This window comes from Ambystoma mexicanum, chromosome 3p (genome assembly GCF_040938575.1).
Source record: "Ambystoma mexicanum isolate Mex_15411 chromosome 3p, UKY_AmexF1_1, whole genome shotgun sequence".
Lineage (NCBI taxonomy): Eukaryota > Metazoa > Chordata > Amphibia > Caudata > Ambystomatidae > Ambystoma > Ambystoma mexicanum.
The window spans coordinates 312,569,413-312,586,024 of record NC_090925.1 but is presented as its reverse complement, the minus strand read 5'-3'; the positions used below and the strand labels follow the sequence as shown (position 1 = coordinate 312,586,024).

Below are 16,612 nucleotides of genomic sequence, written 5' to 3'. Positions count from 1 at the left end.
TGTGCCGCTGTGCATCATCGGCCAAAAAATGAATCTGTCTGGAACTTTGTGGGCATTTTCCTTGACCTGCAGAGTCTCGATCCAGCTCCCAATGTCCTCTCACATGAGACGACGACCTAGAAAAATTGCAACATCCATCCTCCAACCGAGCCTAGAAAAGGCACCAACAAGCCAGAACCGAGAAGACCCGTTGCTTGGTGTCTGTCTGCTTGAGAGCTGTCGACAGATCCACCAAGTCCCCTTCTGTCGCCAAGACCGAGAAACCTGTGACCTGGTCTGCTGTCGCCTCTCCAGTGGAACCGCCCTGCAGCAATGAGTTTTTCATTGTAAGGGACTGCCCTGCTCCCTCTAAAACTTAGCGCAAGCTTTGCTTGCAGATCCTGTATTCCCATGGGCTGTTGATAGCTTTATCTCGCACCTCTCCAGGGCTCCCGCTGGGGTGGACAACCGATTGTACTCACTTGCCTTAGGACACTTGTCCTTGAGGCAACTGCACGAGGCAACGTCAATGCTGCCTTGACTTGAAAAACCTAACTTTACCTACCTGCAAACCCAGAAGAGATCTTGTTGAACTCTGCTGCTTTTGAACCTTGAACACTGTATCCTGCCTATCCTGCTCAACTCCTAACCTCTGGTTGCCTATGGCCCCTCTGAACATTGTCAGACCCTCATAAGCTAGGGTTGGACTCTTTAAGATAAGTTGGAACAAAGTTAAACAATGTTATCATAATCTGGAAAAGTTTGCATATGTTTCAGATGGTTTTACTAAAACATTTGTTACTATGTTATTCTGAAAGCTACTATGCTTATAGTTTATTACTTAAGAAATTTGACATTGTGTTCCACATGTTACAGGGTTGCTGTGTTTTAGTACTTATTTACCTCTCAAATATTTAACAGTGTACCTTATATATATGAAATGGCTATTTTTTATATAACTTAGTGGATTCGCGTTTTCTTGAATAAATGGATGCTCAGAGTTCTTGGTACCTTTCTACAGCCCTCCTCCCCTGCTAGACTAAGCCTGGCTCCTCATCCATTCTACCAAACCTTTGTGTGGTTCAGGCCAAACCTAAGAGTTGGAACCCTGTACATCCAAGGTGGGCTTTTCTAAGTTCTGCCACAGACAGTAACTTTGGTAAAACTCCCTAACAAAAGTCTTGAATGAAAGAGGACACCTAGATTACGGGCTGCAGTAGTGAAAGTAAGGGAAGCAGGAGGAAATTTAACAGGGGGCTGTGTTTGGAGAAAGATTGGTAGAGGCGGGAAAGAAGTGAATTTTAGTCTTGGGAGCATTTAAGTGTAGAACGTGAGAAATCATCCATGTTTGAACAGAAAGAAGACAGCCAGAAATAATAGCATGAAGAATATCTGAACAAGCAGAAAAAAATATATAAAGTTGGGAATTGTCCACATACAAATACGATGAGATCCCAAATGAGGACACTATAGAAGATAGAGGTGAAGTTTAAAGAGAAAGAAGAGGGGGACCAAGGACTGAGTCTTGAGGAACCTCCTGGGCAAAAGGAAACAAGGGCACGAGAGAGCCACCCCCCGAAACTGAGAAAGACTGATTGGACAGATGTGAATTGAACCAAGAAAGTCCGGTACCAGAGAAACCCATAGACCGAAGTGTGGAAAGGCGGTACTGTAGCCCACGGTATCCAAAGCAGCTGAAAGATCAAGTAAGATGAGAATAGAAGAAAGTTGAATTGATAATGTGGAATTACTGATTTGTTTGTAAATTGACACAATTCTTGACTTGTGGCTAAAATCATTCGCGAGAAAGGGGGATTTCAACTGAAAATGTGCATACACCTATAGTCTGTGCTTTGAACACATGGTGAAATCACTCACTAGATGGGATTAAACCCAATTTTTATTGCGAGTATTATTTATTGTGGTTTATAGTTAATATTTCGAATTCAATTATTTCGAATGCAAAAATGTCAAACATTAAGTCAAATTTTTTTTCTCGAATGTTTCATTTTTTAAATTTTTTTTTAATGGGGCCCCCCCCAAAACCCTGTTTTTTTTTTACACTTTATTTTACTTACGAAACCCCCAAAAAACGTATTAAATAAAAAAAATGCTACATTCGAATATTTTTTTTCAACATGTTTTCAACATTTTTGCATTCGAAAAAATGCATTCGACATACTGACTGGACACCATATATTGTATGTCACATGATCTTTCCTGTGCCCATATCAGAAGGAGCACAGATCCCAAATGTGTGGGAATGAACAGTAATGGTTGCAGGCATGCCATAATGTGCCTCCCACCTGTGCTTCAAATGCTGTGGATGTTCTGCTTCCATCAGTGATATTGCTGATAATTATTATGTGCTATAATATTTAATTTTCTCTGCTCTCCTTGATTTGTAGCTGTGGCTTGCTTTAGCCCGTCTGGAGACCTACGAGAATGCACGAAAAGTACTGAATAAAGCCCGTGAGAACATTCCAACAGACCGTCACATCTGGATCACTGCAGCAAAGCTAGAGGAAGCCAATGGAAACACACAGATGGTGGAGAAGATCATAGATCGAGCCATCACGTCACTGCGGGCCAATGGGGTGGAGATTAACCGTGAGCAGTGGATTCAGGTACTGGAAGGAGCACTCCAGGATGTGCTGCACTGTTAGAATTCAGAATCACATTTTTTGCAGGTTCTGGGATGGAGCACTTCCCTCAGACTTGGGCAATTAAGTCAAAGACTGCCAAGATGGAGCTATGTGGTATCTCCATCTACCGCACTCCTTCCCTCCAGCCACTGCACCCTTTCTCTCGTCCACCAAAGCACTTCTTATCTCTGTACACCCACCGCACCTCTTCTCTCTGTTCACCCACCGCACCTCTCTTCTCTGTCAATCAATGCCCTTTCCTCTGTTTACCCAATGCGCCCCCCCTTCTCTGCTGGCTCAGCGCCCCCCCCTTCTCTGCTGGCTCAGCGCCCCCCCTTCTCTGCTGGCTCAGCGCCCCCCCTTCTCTGCTGACGCAGCGCCCTCCTGCCCGCCCTTCTCTCTGTCCTCCTGCCTGCTTTGAGGGGGTCAGCAATGAGAGGCGGACACAACGTTGCAATGCTCTCAATATTCGCCGTTTTTATTGAAGGAAAAGGGTTTTGGAAAAAGTCCTATTGTGCCCTAACCAAAAGAGAATGTCCCTACCTATGAAAATAAAAATAAAATAAGTTGACCTTGTATCCAAAATGCAGCAGACCCTCACATTAACATAGGAAATCAAAAGGTACAATCAGTGCTCCAGATAAGATTTGCAAGTGGGGGCATTTTATTCCCTATTTTTTGAAATTGGGAGTAAAATGATTTTTAGGGAGTAAAAATGCAAGTCCAATTCCCAATGAGAGTAGTTTATAAGCGAGTAAAAATGTTTTAACTGAAAAACTGAAATGTTTTTGTAATATTTATTCTTTGCACATAGTTATTCTTGCACATTTAAAGATAAACGTTTACTTCTTCCAATCGGACAGTTAAAATAGTAGTTTCTTCTTCTGGTACTATGTGTACTATTGGTCCAAACATATCCATGGAGCTATGAGGATGAAAGCAGGGGGTGCAAGATGATACATGTATTTTTTCTATTTTTCTTTTATTGGAAGTATTTATTTATTTCTTTTTTTTTAAACTTTGGTTTTATTGGTAATTTTTCAGGAAAAAAAACAATGACAACACCGGGAGCAATATGAATATCACATTTAACTTCATTATCAAACCCCCGTGGTCTCCTTCCCCTCCCTCCCCAACTCTGCCCCGCCCCCCAGATCAGTGTCCCATCGAAGAACCAATCGCAGGAGTCGTCCTCAGTACTCATAGTTCGGTGCCTTGGAGCTTTGCTATGCTTTCCCGTAAATGCTGGCCTAGACGGATCCGCTGTCTCCCGGGCCGTGGGTTACACCATTGTCCTTGAGTGGTACTCTCTGGGCTCCATCGCCCTCACGTCCCATGTTGTCCACATGATGTCAGTGAGCATCCCACCCCCATGCCTGGTAAACCTCATACCAATTTGCCTGGAAGGTGCGCGATTTATTGTTTACCATGGCCGTCGGCTTGTCCATGAGGAACATGTTCTTATGTTTTTTTAGCCAGTCTTCCTTAGAGGGGTCTCCGGGCTTTTCCACCTTTGCGCTAGGGCCACTCTTCCTGCTCGCAACATGGTCTCCCACATTCTTGGGTACCTATATATTTCCGCCTCCTCCGCCGGGAGGCCCAACAACATCGTCAACGGATTGAGTGGGAGTAGTTCCTCGGTGACCTCCGCCATCCATCCCCGTACCTTCTCCCAGAACCCCTGTACCTTAGGGCAGAACCACCACATGTGACCCCTCGTCCCCACTTGGCCACATCCTCTTGGGAATCTGGGGGACACCCCCGAGAACATCTTGGATAACTTCAATTGGTCTCTATGCCATCCCTGTAGGATCTTAAAGTTGTGCTCCATGTCCGACGTAAACAGGTTCCCATGGAATGCTATTTTAAATACCCTGGACCATGCGTCCTCCGAGAGAGCCTCTCCTGCCAAGTCATTCCAGAACCCCCGAAACCCTCTCCTCCCTTCCAAGTTAACTTTATTCAATATCTGGTACATTTTGGATACTACCCCCTTCCTTATTGTGGCCGTGTCTAGTAACTTTTCAAAGGGGGTCAACTGTCTCGGCAGATTAAGGCCCCAAGTCTGGTCACAGAGGATGCCCTTCAGACGCAAGTATTCAAAGACTGAAAGAGACCCCGCCCAAGCGCATCTTGCAGCTCCTCGTATTCGAGGAACTCGCCCTCCTTGAACAGTTGCCCCGCCCATTCCAGCCCCCCCATCCGACTAGGACTGGGCATTCCTGAATCCCCTGTTACCTAGTTTGAGCGGGTGGCCCCAGAGCGAAGACATCGGGGAGGGCCTTGAAGTGAGGTGTGCAGTTGTGGGACCTTCTTTCCAGATCGACCAAAGTATTCCCAGGGTTAGGTGGGTCTGCAGTTTATTTGGGATGTGTTTACGCGGCAACCACAAAAGGTCGCGTATTTTCAGAGGGTTCGCATCCATGTCCTTCAGATAAGACCAATAGGTGCCCATCCCCTCCCTCATATGCTCCAACAGGACCCTTCGCTGGGCGGCCCGGTGGTAGAGAAGGAAGTCCGGAAACCCACCTCCTCCCTAGGTAACGTTAGAATGGCCCTCCCTATCCTCGGGTTCTGCCCTTGCCATACAAACACTCGGACTGCTCTCTGTAAGTCTCGAAACATCTGGTCAGGGACCCCCGTTGGGAGTGCCGTGAAAAGGTACAGCAGTCTTGGGAGGATGTTCATCTTCACCGCTGTCATGCGCCCGTATCAGGACAGGATCATACCTCACCACCGCCTCTGATTTAATCTCCGCCATAATGGGCCCATAATTCTCCAAAGCCAATTTTGAGAGATCTCTCGTGAGGAGCACACCCAAATACCTAATGGAGTCCCTCCCCACCACAATACCCGCACACCTATCCCGGCGGTCCAGCCCCGGGTCCTGAGCCCTCATAGGGAGTAACACTGATTTTGATGCGTTAATTTTTAGCCCCGAGAATTGCCCAAAGGTCGTCATCAGGGACAGGAGGGGGGGAAGCGAGGAGCTGGGCTCCACCAGGTATGCTAGAATATCGTCAGCAAACAGGGAGAGCTTGAACTCCACCTCTCCTCTTTTAATCCCTTTAATGTTGGGGTGGGCTCGGACCGCTATGGCCAGGGGCTCCATCGTCGGGACATATATTAAAGGGGAGAGTGGGCATCCCTGCCGCTTCCCCCGCGTGAGAGGGAATGAGTCGGAAAGTTCTCCATTCACCTGCACTCTCGCCGCTGGGGCCCCGTATAGGGCGGAAACCCAGTTCCTGATGTGAGCCCCGAAGCTCATTCGACGGAGGAGGAGTTGCATGTACCTCCACTCTACCCTGTCAAAAGCTTTCTCGGAGTCCAGGGAAAGCAGACTTGCTTCGAGGTCTGATTCTTGGGCATGGTGGATTAGGTCTATCGTCTTCCTGATGTTATCAGAGCCTTGCCTACCCCCTATAAACCCCACTTGATCCCCGTGAACCAGCTTGGGCATTATGCCCTCCATCCGTTTGCCTATCACCTTGGCCAGGATCTTAACATCTATATTGAGGTGGGAAATCGGGCGATATGAGGAGCATTCAGTGGGGTCTTTGCCCTCTTTGGGCAGAGCCACGATTATGGCCCTCATCATGGTATCCGGCAGAGAGCCCCCCCCTCCAACATCCCGTTAATCACCCTCACCAGATGTGGGGCTAGCCCGAAACCTCTTGTAGAAGTATACGGAGAAGCCATCTTCCCCCGGGGACGTTCCCACCTTCATCCCACTGATCGCGTGCTCCACCTCCTCTTCCGTCACCCGGCCCTCTAGACCCTCCGCCATTTCACCTGTCAAGGACGGGATCTGGATGGAGTCCAGGAAACCCTCAATCTGGGTGTCATCCCTGTCATATTCTGACAAGTATAACTTTTCATAATAACGGCGAAAGGCTGCTCCAATGTTTGGGGTGTCGTGATCTAATGATCCCCGATCATTCTTCACTGCCTTCACCGTTCTGTTCCTCTGAATCTCTCTGAGTTTCCAGGCCAGGATTTTGTCAGCTCTGTCCCCCTTCTCATAATATTTCTGTTTCACTAGTTGGAGGCTCCGCTCAGTCTTATGTAGCAGGAGGTCTTTCAACTGGAGTTTTTAGTTTTCTAGGGAGGCAATCTGATCCCTTTCCAGGGGTGCCTCGGGGAGGTCACCCGGCTGAAGTTGGGCTATCTTTTCCCTCAGGGATTTTTCCTGGGCCTCCCTCTCCCTCTTTTTCTGGGCTCCCATTCTAATGAGGACCCCACGTAAGGTCGCCTTGAAGGCGTCCCACAGCACGTGTGCCCACCTCGCCATTGTCGTTCAACTCGAAGTACTCGGAGATGGCGTCCTGCCTGTGCCAGAACTTCGTCCTTCAACAGGGAGTCATTACATTTCCAGCGCCCTCTGCCGCCACTCCGCCATCCCCCTACTATGGTGGTACGGACCAAAACGTGGTCGGAACTAGGGATCGGGTCAACCCTGTGGCCAGAGACATGTGGAAGAAGGGATTCATCTACCAGGATGTAGTCTATACGGGAGTATGATGTGTGGATTGCTGAGTAGTATGTGAAGGAGGGGAGCCCTGTCCTGGGAGTCGGAATGGTGTCCACCAGGCCCAGCTCTGCGTTGATCCTCTGGAAGGTACGGGCCATGGTTTCATATGCAGCCCTAATGGGTTGGGGCCCCAAGCGCTTTCTATCCGCGGTTGGGTCTAGGACCATATTGAAACCCCCCCCCCCACCACCAACATCCTGTGAACAAACAATTTCATTCTGTCCTTCACTCCCTCCCAGAATTGCGCCTGGCCTTCATTGGGGCCGTATACAACTGCAAGAGTCAGAGGGGAGCCCCGCAAAGAGCCCCTTGCCAACAGATATCGGCCCTCTGGGTCCTTCACCGTGGCTTCCACTTCAAAGCCAACATCCCTTGCTAGCAGTATGGCTACCCCACTTTTCTTGGTTCTGTGGGATGCGCTGAGGACCTCCCCGATCCCGCTTCCTCGCAATTTCGGTTCCTTCCCCTGAGCCCAGTGTGTTTCCTGAAGAAAGAGCAGGTCAAGCTTTGCCCTCCTGAATTCCCTGCAGACTAAGGATCTCTTGGTTGGGGTGTTCAACCCCCGCACATTAAGGGAACCCACGCCCAGGGCAGGCAGATCCTCAGCCATTGTCTAGGATCAACATCTTACTGGATAGCTGATTCATGGCACTTTTCCTTTCCTGCTCCTTTTGTGTTATAACCTGATCTCCCTTGGCCCCTCCCCCCGCCCCCCAGGTGGGCCTTAAACCTGTCCCCAACTGCCCCCTGGTCCCCCCTCCGAACTGAACAACCCCAACTATACCTTCGACCCCCACCCCCCACCCCGGCGTCCAGCCAAATAGTTCCACCATTGCTGGTAATTGGCCGGACCACCAGCCTACCACCTCCAGCTGGGCTAATGTCAAAAATCACTCCTCCTTGAGCCCCCCCTTTTCCCCCTGCACACCGTAAGCCCCCTCCCCCAGGTAGCCGACATACTTGCTGTTCTGGGAGACCCCTTACGTCCTTGGACCCCATGGTCCTGGAAGTCAACTCGTCTTTGAGCCAGGCCGGACGTTGTGATTGTGAACCAAGTTCTTTGCCCGGTTCCCCATACCCCTTTTTCACTTCCAGATTGGTGTTTCAGCTACCAGACTACCCCAGGCCCGACCGGCCTGCTCCTCCGTGTCCGGGGTCGGCGTCCTCCCTGTCCGTCGTCAGGGACGGCGGGTTCAGTTTCTTAAATTTCCATGGACCCGTCTTCTTTCTCCTCTCTCCTTGTGGCCTGCGTTCTCTGGCTCCTTCCGCTGCGAATCCTGTCGGTTCATTCCGCGGGGACGTGTCCGACACATACTGTTGGATGGCTCCCCTTATGTCCTCCTCTGTAGTCGGGGTCGACCGTTGACCCTCGTACTTGAACGAGAGGGAGAAGGGGTACCCCCATCTATAGTGCACCCCCTTCTCTTTTAGCATTTGTTTTAGAGGGCGGCACATCCTGCGTTTGGCCAGCGTGTATGAAGAGAGGTCCTGGAAAATGGACACTTGTGCATTGTTACAGGTAATCTCCCGTGTCTTTCTGGCCTCCTCCAGAACCTTCGCTTTCTCAATGTAGTAATGAAAGCGGACTAGAATTGACCAGGGGCCCCCAGCTCTGCCCCCCGCTCTGTGGACCCGATCAAACGTTGGTTCGGTCGTCATCTCGTCCGAGAAAAGGAGGGTGATGATGTCCCTCACCACCCGGTTTAATTCTCTTTCCGTTTCTCTCTCTGACTCCGGCACCCCAAAGATTCTGAGGTTGTTCCTCCGTTCTCTATTTTCGAAATCATCCATTTGCCTGGCCCTCTCCTTGTCTCTTTTTTCTAGAGCGGCTATTCTCAGGGACATGTCCATCTCTTGGGTCGTTGCTGAGGACTGGTTGGTCTCCAGCTGCAACAGTCTGTCCTCGACCTTGTCCACCCTACGGTCCATGTTCTCCATTTTCTGAGCAATGTCCGCCCGCATGTCTCTGATCTCCTGCAGGACCGAGGCAAAGCCCTTTTCCATTGTAAGGGTGGGTGAGGGCGAGGTCTCGGGCTGGGACATTCTGGTTGTCCGTTCCGGGCCGCTAATCTCCCTTCTGGCGTCCTGGTAGCGGTACTCCTGGAGTGTGTGGTGCCAGCTCATCCGATCTCCCTTTCTCTCCCTTTCTCTCCCTTTCTCTCCCTTTCTCTCCCTTTCTCTCCCTCCGGCCGGTGGTCCTCGGGGGGCCAGGAGCGATGACCCTGCTGGGAGACTACCCTCTCTCCTTCGGGCAAGAACTCTCCGTGGGGAGCTATCTTTGAGCGGGCACATGCCCCACCGGCCTCCGATGGGGGCCTCACACTCTTTACACGCCCTTTTCCCCGCTGCTTGTGGTCGTCTGTCCCTGTGGTTGGGAGGTGGCGACGATGTGTCTCAAATTATGATCAGATGAGGGTCCAGGCTAGGCCCCCAGGGAAGGGGGACGCAGCGCCCACGGCGTGCTGGTTAGATGCTATCGGCCATGTTTACTTCGGAGTTCGTCTCCAGGCGGGTACTCGCCCTGGGAAGGAGCCCAGGGGCCACCACCTGCGTAAGTCTCCTCCCGCCTGGGCCTCTCACCAGCCATGTCCCGCTGTTGTCCGCTGTCCACCGCTCTGATGGCCCTCGCCAGGGTCTGCTGGACGGGGACTCAGTGTCCTTGTTGCTCGATTCCGTATTCGGGAGCTCGGGTCAAGCGGGCTGCCTCTCCTTTGGTGGGTCCGTGGCTCGAGTCGCCGCCTGGGGCTTCTGCTCCGCGCTGGTACCGTTCTCCTGTGCCGCGGGGACCCGACGGTGGAGTTCCCGCCGGAGCGCCGGCGTGCTCTGTGACCAGGGTAGGGTGGAGAGGTTAGGCGCGCTTGCAGGCCTCACCGGCTACCGCGCACCATGACTCCCCGCGCAGCTCTGGAGGCGGGCAGGGCCTCTCGTGGATTCTCTCGTTGGGCCGCGAGGCCTCGTTCTCGGGCACCTGAGGGTCTTTCGGCGTCGCTCTTTCGCCCGGGGGGGTCCCCCGGGGTTCACCGCCACTGAGAACCACAGATATTTCGTGGGGAGGGTGACGGGGGGGGCTCAATCCCTCAACACGGCCCCGTTTCAGCGGGAGCAGCGTCTTCAGGCAGTCATCGCTTGTGCGCCCCCTGGTGGCCTTCCAGTATTTATTTTTTAAAGAGATTTTTAATGAGTTTTACAATGTTACAGCGCAACATAACTATCTCATCTCCTCCCACCTCCTTTACCCTCCCCACCTCGTAGCCCCCACCCCGACTGCAGCCACCATTGAGTTTCGTGATATCTCTCATGGTTCCTGAAGTGCCGCTGTTCATCAAGTCTAGTATCAGATTCTTTGTGGGCACCAGTTCACCCTGCAGTCCTTGTGGAGAATGTTTATAGCCATGTACCAGTCCCCCTGAATTTCCTTTGGTTCACTTGAATCGCATAAGTCACCCATGCCAATGATACATAGTGCCACATTTTTGCTATCTATTCTTGCTCTGTGGGGGGCTGCAACCTTTTCCACTTTTGTGCTACCAGCGATCATGCTGCGACATTAAGGATTGTGTATGCCTTCCTTTGAGCCATCGTCGGTAAGGTCTCCAAGATATCTCCTATGCCCAACATTATCTCGCCCTTATCTATGCAAATGTGGTGGCCAAAGATGGTTGTCATGGCCTCATTAATCTTGAACCAGAAAGAGCGAAGTGTTGGACATCCCCCCCCAAATATACCCCCAGCTACCTCCTTCCCTGCATCCTCATCAGCAGTCCCCGGAAACAGATGGATAGTACATATGTCGCTTCTACGGAGTTGGGGGCCATTGTACCATTACTTTCATCTGCATTTCCCGAATCTGGAGTGCCTTTGTGAGGGTCGGGATACTCTTCCATAACTTGCCCCATTGTCCGTCCATGATTGATCCCCCTAGGGTATTCTCCAATTGTTTCATTTACACCCATTCCTGAGTCGATGGGGGATCGGAGAGAAGCTTAAATAGGGCCGAAATCATTTCATGGTCCCCCTGAGTTGGCCACTACATACTTTTCGAAGGGAGTGAGCTCCCTGATCACTGCTTGCTTATTCCCCGGGGCTGTTAACCAATGTGTAAATCGTTCTCCCTCTCCCAGCCCGCAGTGGTCTTTACATTGTTAGAACTTTTTTATGTCCTGGCCCTCCACCATATCCCTCATCTTTTGACATCCTGCAGCCTCCCATTTTGCAAAAGTGACATGCTCCCTCCCTGGTTCGAATTGGGGATTACGAAATAAGGGCGTGTTAGGGAGAATGCTCAGAAATGTGCTAATTCCCTGTACCTTAGAGACCCCCAGCAACTTTGCTGGATTTTGAGGACTTGATTCTTTTAACCTGTAGAGAGCGAGACCCTTTTTCCCCACTCCGTCATGCATTTGTAATGTGATTTTGAACTCTGTGTTTCTTTTGGTTGTGGAATCTGACGAACTCCATAGGCATCATCTTCTACATTGTCACACATCACCTTCAGTGCAGTGACAAAGGGAAGTCTTTCAGATTTCCCAAAGGTCTAAATACCTTCTCTGGTATAAACTACTGTTTCACAGAGCAGTAAAGTGAAATTGAATTTACTTACACTTTCTAGACCCCGCACACACTATCTTACAATAGGGTGCTGGAGGGGTTACTTCGTATCCCCTTTGTCTAGCTTCTCATGTAACATTTTTATGTTACCCTTTCCTCACTGAATGGCTGGTGGCAGTGGTTTACTTTTCACTACCATTATACTACCAAGGGTGTCATTTTTGTAAAAATGGCCCGGTCTTCTTTTTCCGCCATTTCTTTGTGGAAAGGTCCTTCTTGAGATTTACTCTGCGCACCAAACCAGGTTTGGTCCCTTTGTTCATTTTGGCTTTTTGCAGGATTCACGATTGAAGCCCGCCTCTGGCTACAGGGTGTCTGGCCGGGGCAGGAAGCAAGGGAGGTGCCTTAGTCTCCTAGGAGACAGGAATGCACTCTTAGGTGATTGGCCGGCTGGCTGTCCGGCAAGGACAGCTACCCTGCTGGGTGACTGACAGCTAGGCTGGAATGAATGGGAGCAAGCTGCATCAAAGGTGAGGCTTTTTGGCTTGGAAGGCAGAGCCGACCACTGGGTGAAGGAATCCGAAAAAGAACTTGAAGAGGATGCCTGCTGCAACTCCTTGACCGTTGGTTTGTCCGGTGAAGCCCTGCTGCTGTGCTAAAACTCCAAATTCGTATCAACAGAAAAGCCCCTGCAAGGACAACTTCTCCCTTTTGAGTTGCTGGAACCAATCAACTCCAAAGTAAGCCACCTGGACATTCTCTCGAAGCTGGTCTAGTTTCCACTGCAGTCGCTGCTGGAACAGGATAGCCAGGGAGAGGAACACCAGTTTGTGTGCATTGCTTTTAAGCTGGCCAAGAGTTCCAGGAAGATCCTCAGGACTCCCAGGAAGCATGACTGACCGAGCCTGAACCCCCTCAACAGAGTGCTGGACCCCAGATGCAAGGAAAGCCCATCTCGGCAGCCAAGAACTGCAGTGTTGCTATTTGCGGTAGACGCGAGGAGCTGAAACACTGAAGTTCCACTTGTTTGAAGATTGCCGGTTGCAAGCGGTGACCGTGCCATTGCAGTGCAGAAGCCCTCCCTCTTGTCCCCATGACTAAGGCCCAGGAACAGTGAGATCTGCAGAGCTGTACAGGAACAAAAGTCATCGGCTGCACTTTTCTTCAACCTAAAGGTATTGTAAAGTCTTAGAGAACTTACCTCTTGTTGTGTAGCCACTTGTCCTCGTTGGAGCCTCGCTTGGTTACATGTGTAGAGTTGCTATCAGCTTCTTTACTACACAAGCCTAATCCACTTGTGGCCCTACTTTGATTTCTTCTACTCTACCAAGACTTTTTAAACATTGGAAAATACTTTCTACTTACCTGCAAGAAGTGCTTCAGCTCACCTTGACTTTTGCTAACTTAAAATTGTCAGGCCTGGCTCCCTGAATGACTCTTCTCTCTTCTCTCTTCTGCTTATGTGTTGTGCCTTCCTTCCAAGAAAGGGTTAACTGACTTTGCATTGGGGAGTTGTTTTGAAAGTACTTACCTACTTAAGAATAACTGTGAATACTTGTTTTATTCTGAACTCTCTTCTCTTTAACACTACTCCCAAGAATATTCTAAATTGCCAGCAGCACCCAAGCTATTGAAGTCACCTGAGGGTGCAGGTAGTGCCTGTGTGCCATCCCAAATGGGTATTTGCTGATTTTGAAAACTGAGTGTGTATTTTTTAAGTGTATTTGTGTGTTGCTTTATATTGTTCCCTTCTGAAGAAGGCTTATTCTAACTGACTGATAAATTAATAATTTTTTAATCAAGAATCCTTGTGTGTAAGAGTTTATTTGAATGCTTGTCACTGTGAATCTCTGTAATTCTCCTACAGCTCACATCGACCGCTCTTGAGATAAGCCTGGCTGCTCAACACGCTACCAACCTGTATAGTACAGACTTATACCAAAGGTTGGGTTCCTATTGCCAGGAAGTCAGGGTTGTTGTAGTGCACCCAAAGGTTACTGCATACAATCTTGCCTAACAGGGTGTGAGCGGAGATGGAAATCTTGTTAGGCCGCTGCGTCCCAGATCTCCCCAACTAGGGACACGATTTTGCTTTTGTACATATTGCTTGGTCTATCCACCTTTGGGCACCATAGGACTTCCTCTGGGGAAGCATAGCATGTTATCTAAGCAGATCCACAAGCCTCAGAAATATGTCTCTTTCGAATGGATTGTGTCCTCCCACGTATTCCTCATCTTAGATAGATATATCCTTACCTTTAGGTTTCGCCTCGGAAATTTTTTTCCTCTCTCCAGCAGAGGGTGCTCCACTCGAGGCAGTGACAGCGATTTCCCTTGGCTGCCTCCGTCGAGCACCGACGTCATCCGTTGTATAAAGGCCTCGAGCGCGCCGGTTGGCTTCAATTCCGTTTTTCCGTTAGCTTTGCTTCGGATTGTGATGAAATGGCGCTTCCTTCACAGCAAATTATGTCGTCTTCTTCGAACCCGTCGACTCTGAAAACGGGTTTTAAGAAATGCCTAAGGTGTGGAAGAAAAATGTCGCTGACCGACCCTCATCGTAACTGCCTCTGGTGCCTCTGGTCCGAACATCGGATCGACGACTGCGGTTCTTGTCAATCTATGACCCATAAGGCCTTGAAAGAAAGACGAGGTAAACTGGTGGTGGGGGAGGAATCCTCGAAGTTTTATTCGAGAGGGAAGAAAGACTCGGCTGAGTCTTCGTCGAAACGCCATAAAAAATACAGATCGAGGAGTAGATCAAGGAAGTAGTCTTCTTCGTCCAAAAAAGCGAAGAAAAGACGACACCGATCTCCCTCTTCTTCTTCTTTCTCGACTACATCAGAGGAAGTTATTACTTGTCCAACAAAACATGACTCCCCTAAAAAGTGGAAAGCATTTAGAGCATCAATGAACATTTTTGAGAATGTGGCCGAGACACCCTAAAAAATGTCTGTTGAAGATCATGCCTCTACGCACAAAAAAAGTGACAGGGGAAGATCTAAAACTAGGAAATCCGACAAGAAATTGTTGAGGGTGTCTTCTAGGGACTCTTCCCAAACACCTAGAAAGAAAAGCCTTCCAGTGCATAAACAGGAGGCAGACTTTAAGAAAAAGACTTTAGACGTTGATACTGTTACTCTCACCTGGCTCCCACAGACGCGTCGATCTGGACTGGACTGCTGCGGTCTCCACCAATGTGACGCGTAGGGCCGAGATGATGGACTTGACTGGCCCACCTAGCTTTGTTTGCTTGGCCCGTAGGAATATTCTTCTGCAAGTGGAGAAAGGGAATTGACCACCCGTGGAGTTGAGCGTAAATCCCCCCCACTCCGCTGTTCTCCCCACTGATCACCTTGGATGTTCCCCCTTATAGTCTCAACTGATGATTTGAAAAGATGAGCTCTCCATCCTGCATTGAGCGCAGGGGCGTGTAGATAACCAGTTGCTTCACTGGCTCGAAGGAATTGGTGAGTTCCAGGACAATATTGACTCCGATATTCTCAGCAAGACGCCGTAAGTATGTGGTTCGTAAGAGTTCAAATGCCTGACTTTCACTCTTGTCCGATTCCTTGCAGGTTGCAGCTTGACCCTACTGAAGAGTTCCTTGTGGCAACCAGTAATGTTCTGGTAAGGATTTGTATTATCCAACACAATTCGATAAAATAATGTCCATATGTAACCTGTTGCTTTCTCCCTTATTCAGGCGCTGACAGAAAGTATGAAGTCTTGGGAATAATGCCTCCGGCGGTAAAATCAGGTAAGTCTTTTGTGGTGAGGAGGGTTCCCCTTGTTGGTCCCTTGTTTCACCTTGCTGTCCATTTGTTTCCCCTTAGGGGCCGGGGTTCGGCTAGGATGCAGTGGAAGCTGTGCCGACCCTTGAAGAAGAATAGTACCCCTGGTGGTAAAATCAGGTAAGTCTATGGGGGCTATTCCTCTGTCTATTCCTTTGGCTCACCTTGCTGTTCTCGTCTTCTCCTTAGGTGCCGGAGTGTGGCGGTAACATGCAGGAGGATGCAGTGAAATGTGAAGATGCTGTGAAGGCCGGTGAGTTCAGCGCGGCGCTGCAGCAGGCGAGACGACGCGCATAAAATAACTTCTTTCTTCCAGCTCGAAGGCGCGATGGATCGGGAATTCAGGTAAGGATCAAAGGTATTGCTCTTGTTCTAACCTTTTCTCCTTCTTTCTCCCTGTTTTCTAGGAGCTCCAAACTCGAGGTGGGGGTGGCAGAAAACGGGATGCAGACTTGCAGGCATGGTGAGCGTTACGCTGCTGGATGCAGAATAACGCAAAGCGTGTGCTGCTCTTCGGGCGTGGTTTAAATGGCCTCCAAAGTAGTCCCAGGTAAGTATTCCTTCCCAGCCCCACCCGAGTAAAAAAAATAGTCCCTAGGTAAAATAGTCCCTTCCAAGCCTCGGTTGGCTTGGAGCTCTTGCAGCATGGTCTGCATCAGGCAAGTTTGCAGCATGGTCTGCATCAGGTAAGTTTTAATCTATGAGCCTGGCGCCTATGGCGCCATGACTGACTCTCCATATGAGCCTGGCGCCATAGGCGCCAGGACTGCACCCAAATAGCCCCTAGCGGGGGTTGTTGGGCTTGCTTGGGGTAACTTGATGCCTGCTTCCGGGGTTGCTGGACGTGGTCTGGGTCCCCGGGGGCAGGCATCATGACAGATACGTCATCGAAGTCCTCGACGAAAACATCTTCGAAGCCTTCATCGAAGGGCACATTAGTGAGGAGGGGGACTCAATTTCGTATTAACTAAGATATGGGCAGATGTGGAGGGTAGGACCCTGGTAGTGGTGGGTAGAATACACAATACAACCCTCACATTAGTGACTCTCTACTCCCCCAGCGCTGGCCAAACACGCTTCCTCAAGCGCACAATCCTGAAGATAATGCTAGAAGCAAC

General features: G+C 49.8%; 1 protein-coding gene across 1 annotated transcript in view; it reads left to right on the top strand.

The window, feature by feature from the left end:
• Positions 1–16,612, top strand: part of PRPF6 (pre-mRNA processing factor 6) — an 845,164-nt gene that overhangs the window by 332,305 nt on the left and 496,247 nt on the right. Inside the window, exon 11 of the mRNA XM_069650843.1 lies at positions 2,388–2,606. Coding sequence (XP_069506944.1) covers positions 2,388–2,606 — 219 coding nt within the window. The remainder of the gene's footprint in view (positions 1–2,387; positions 2,607–16,612) is intronic.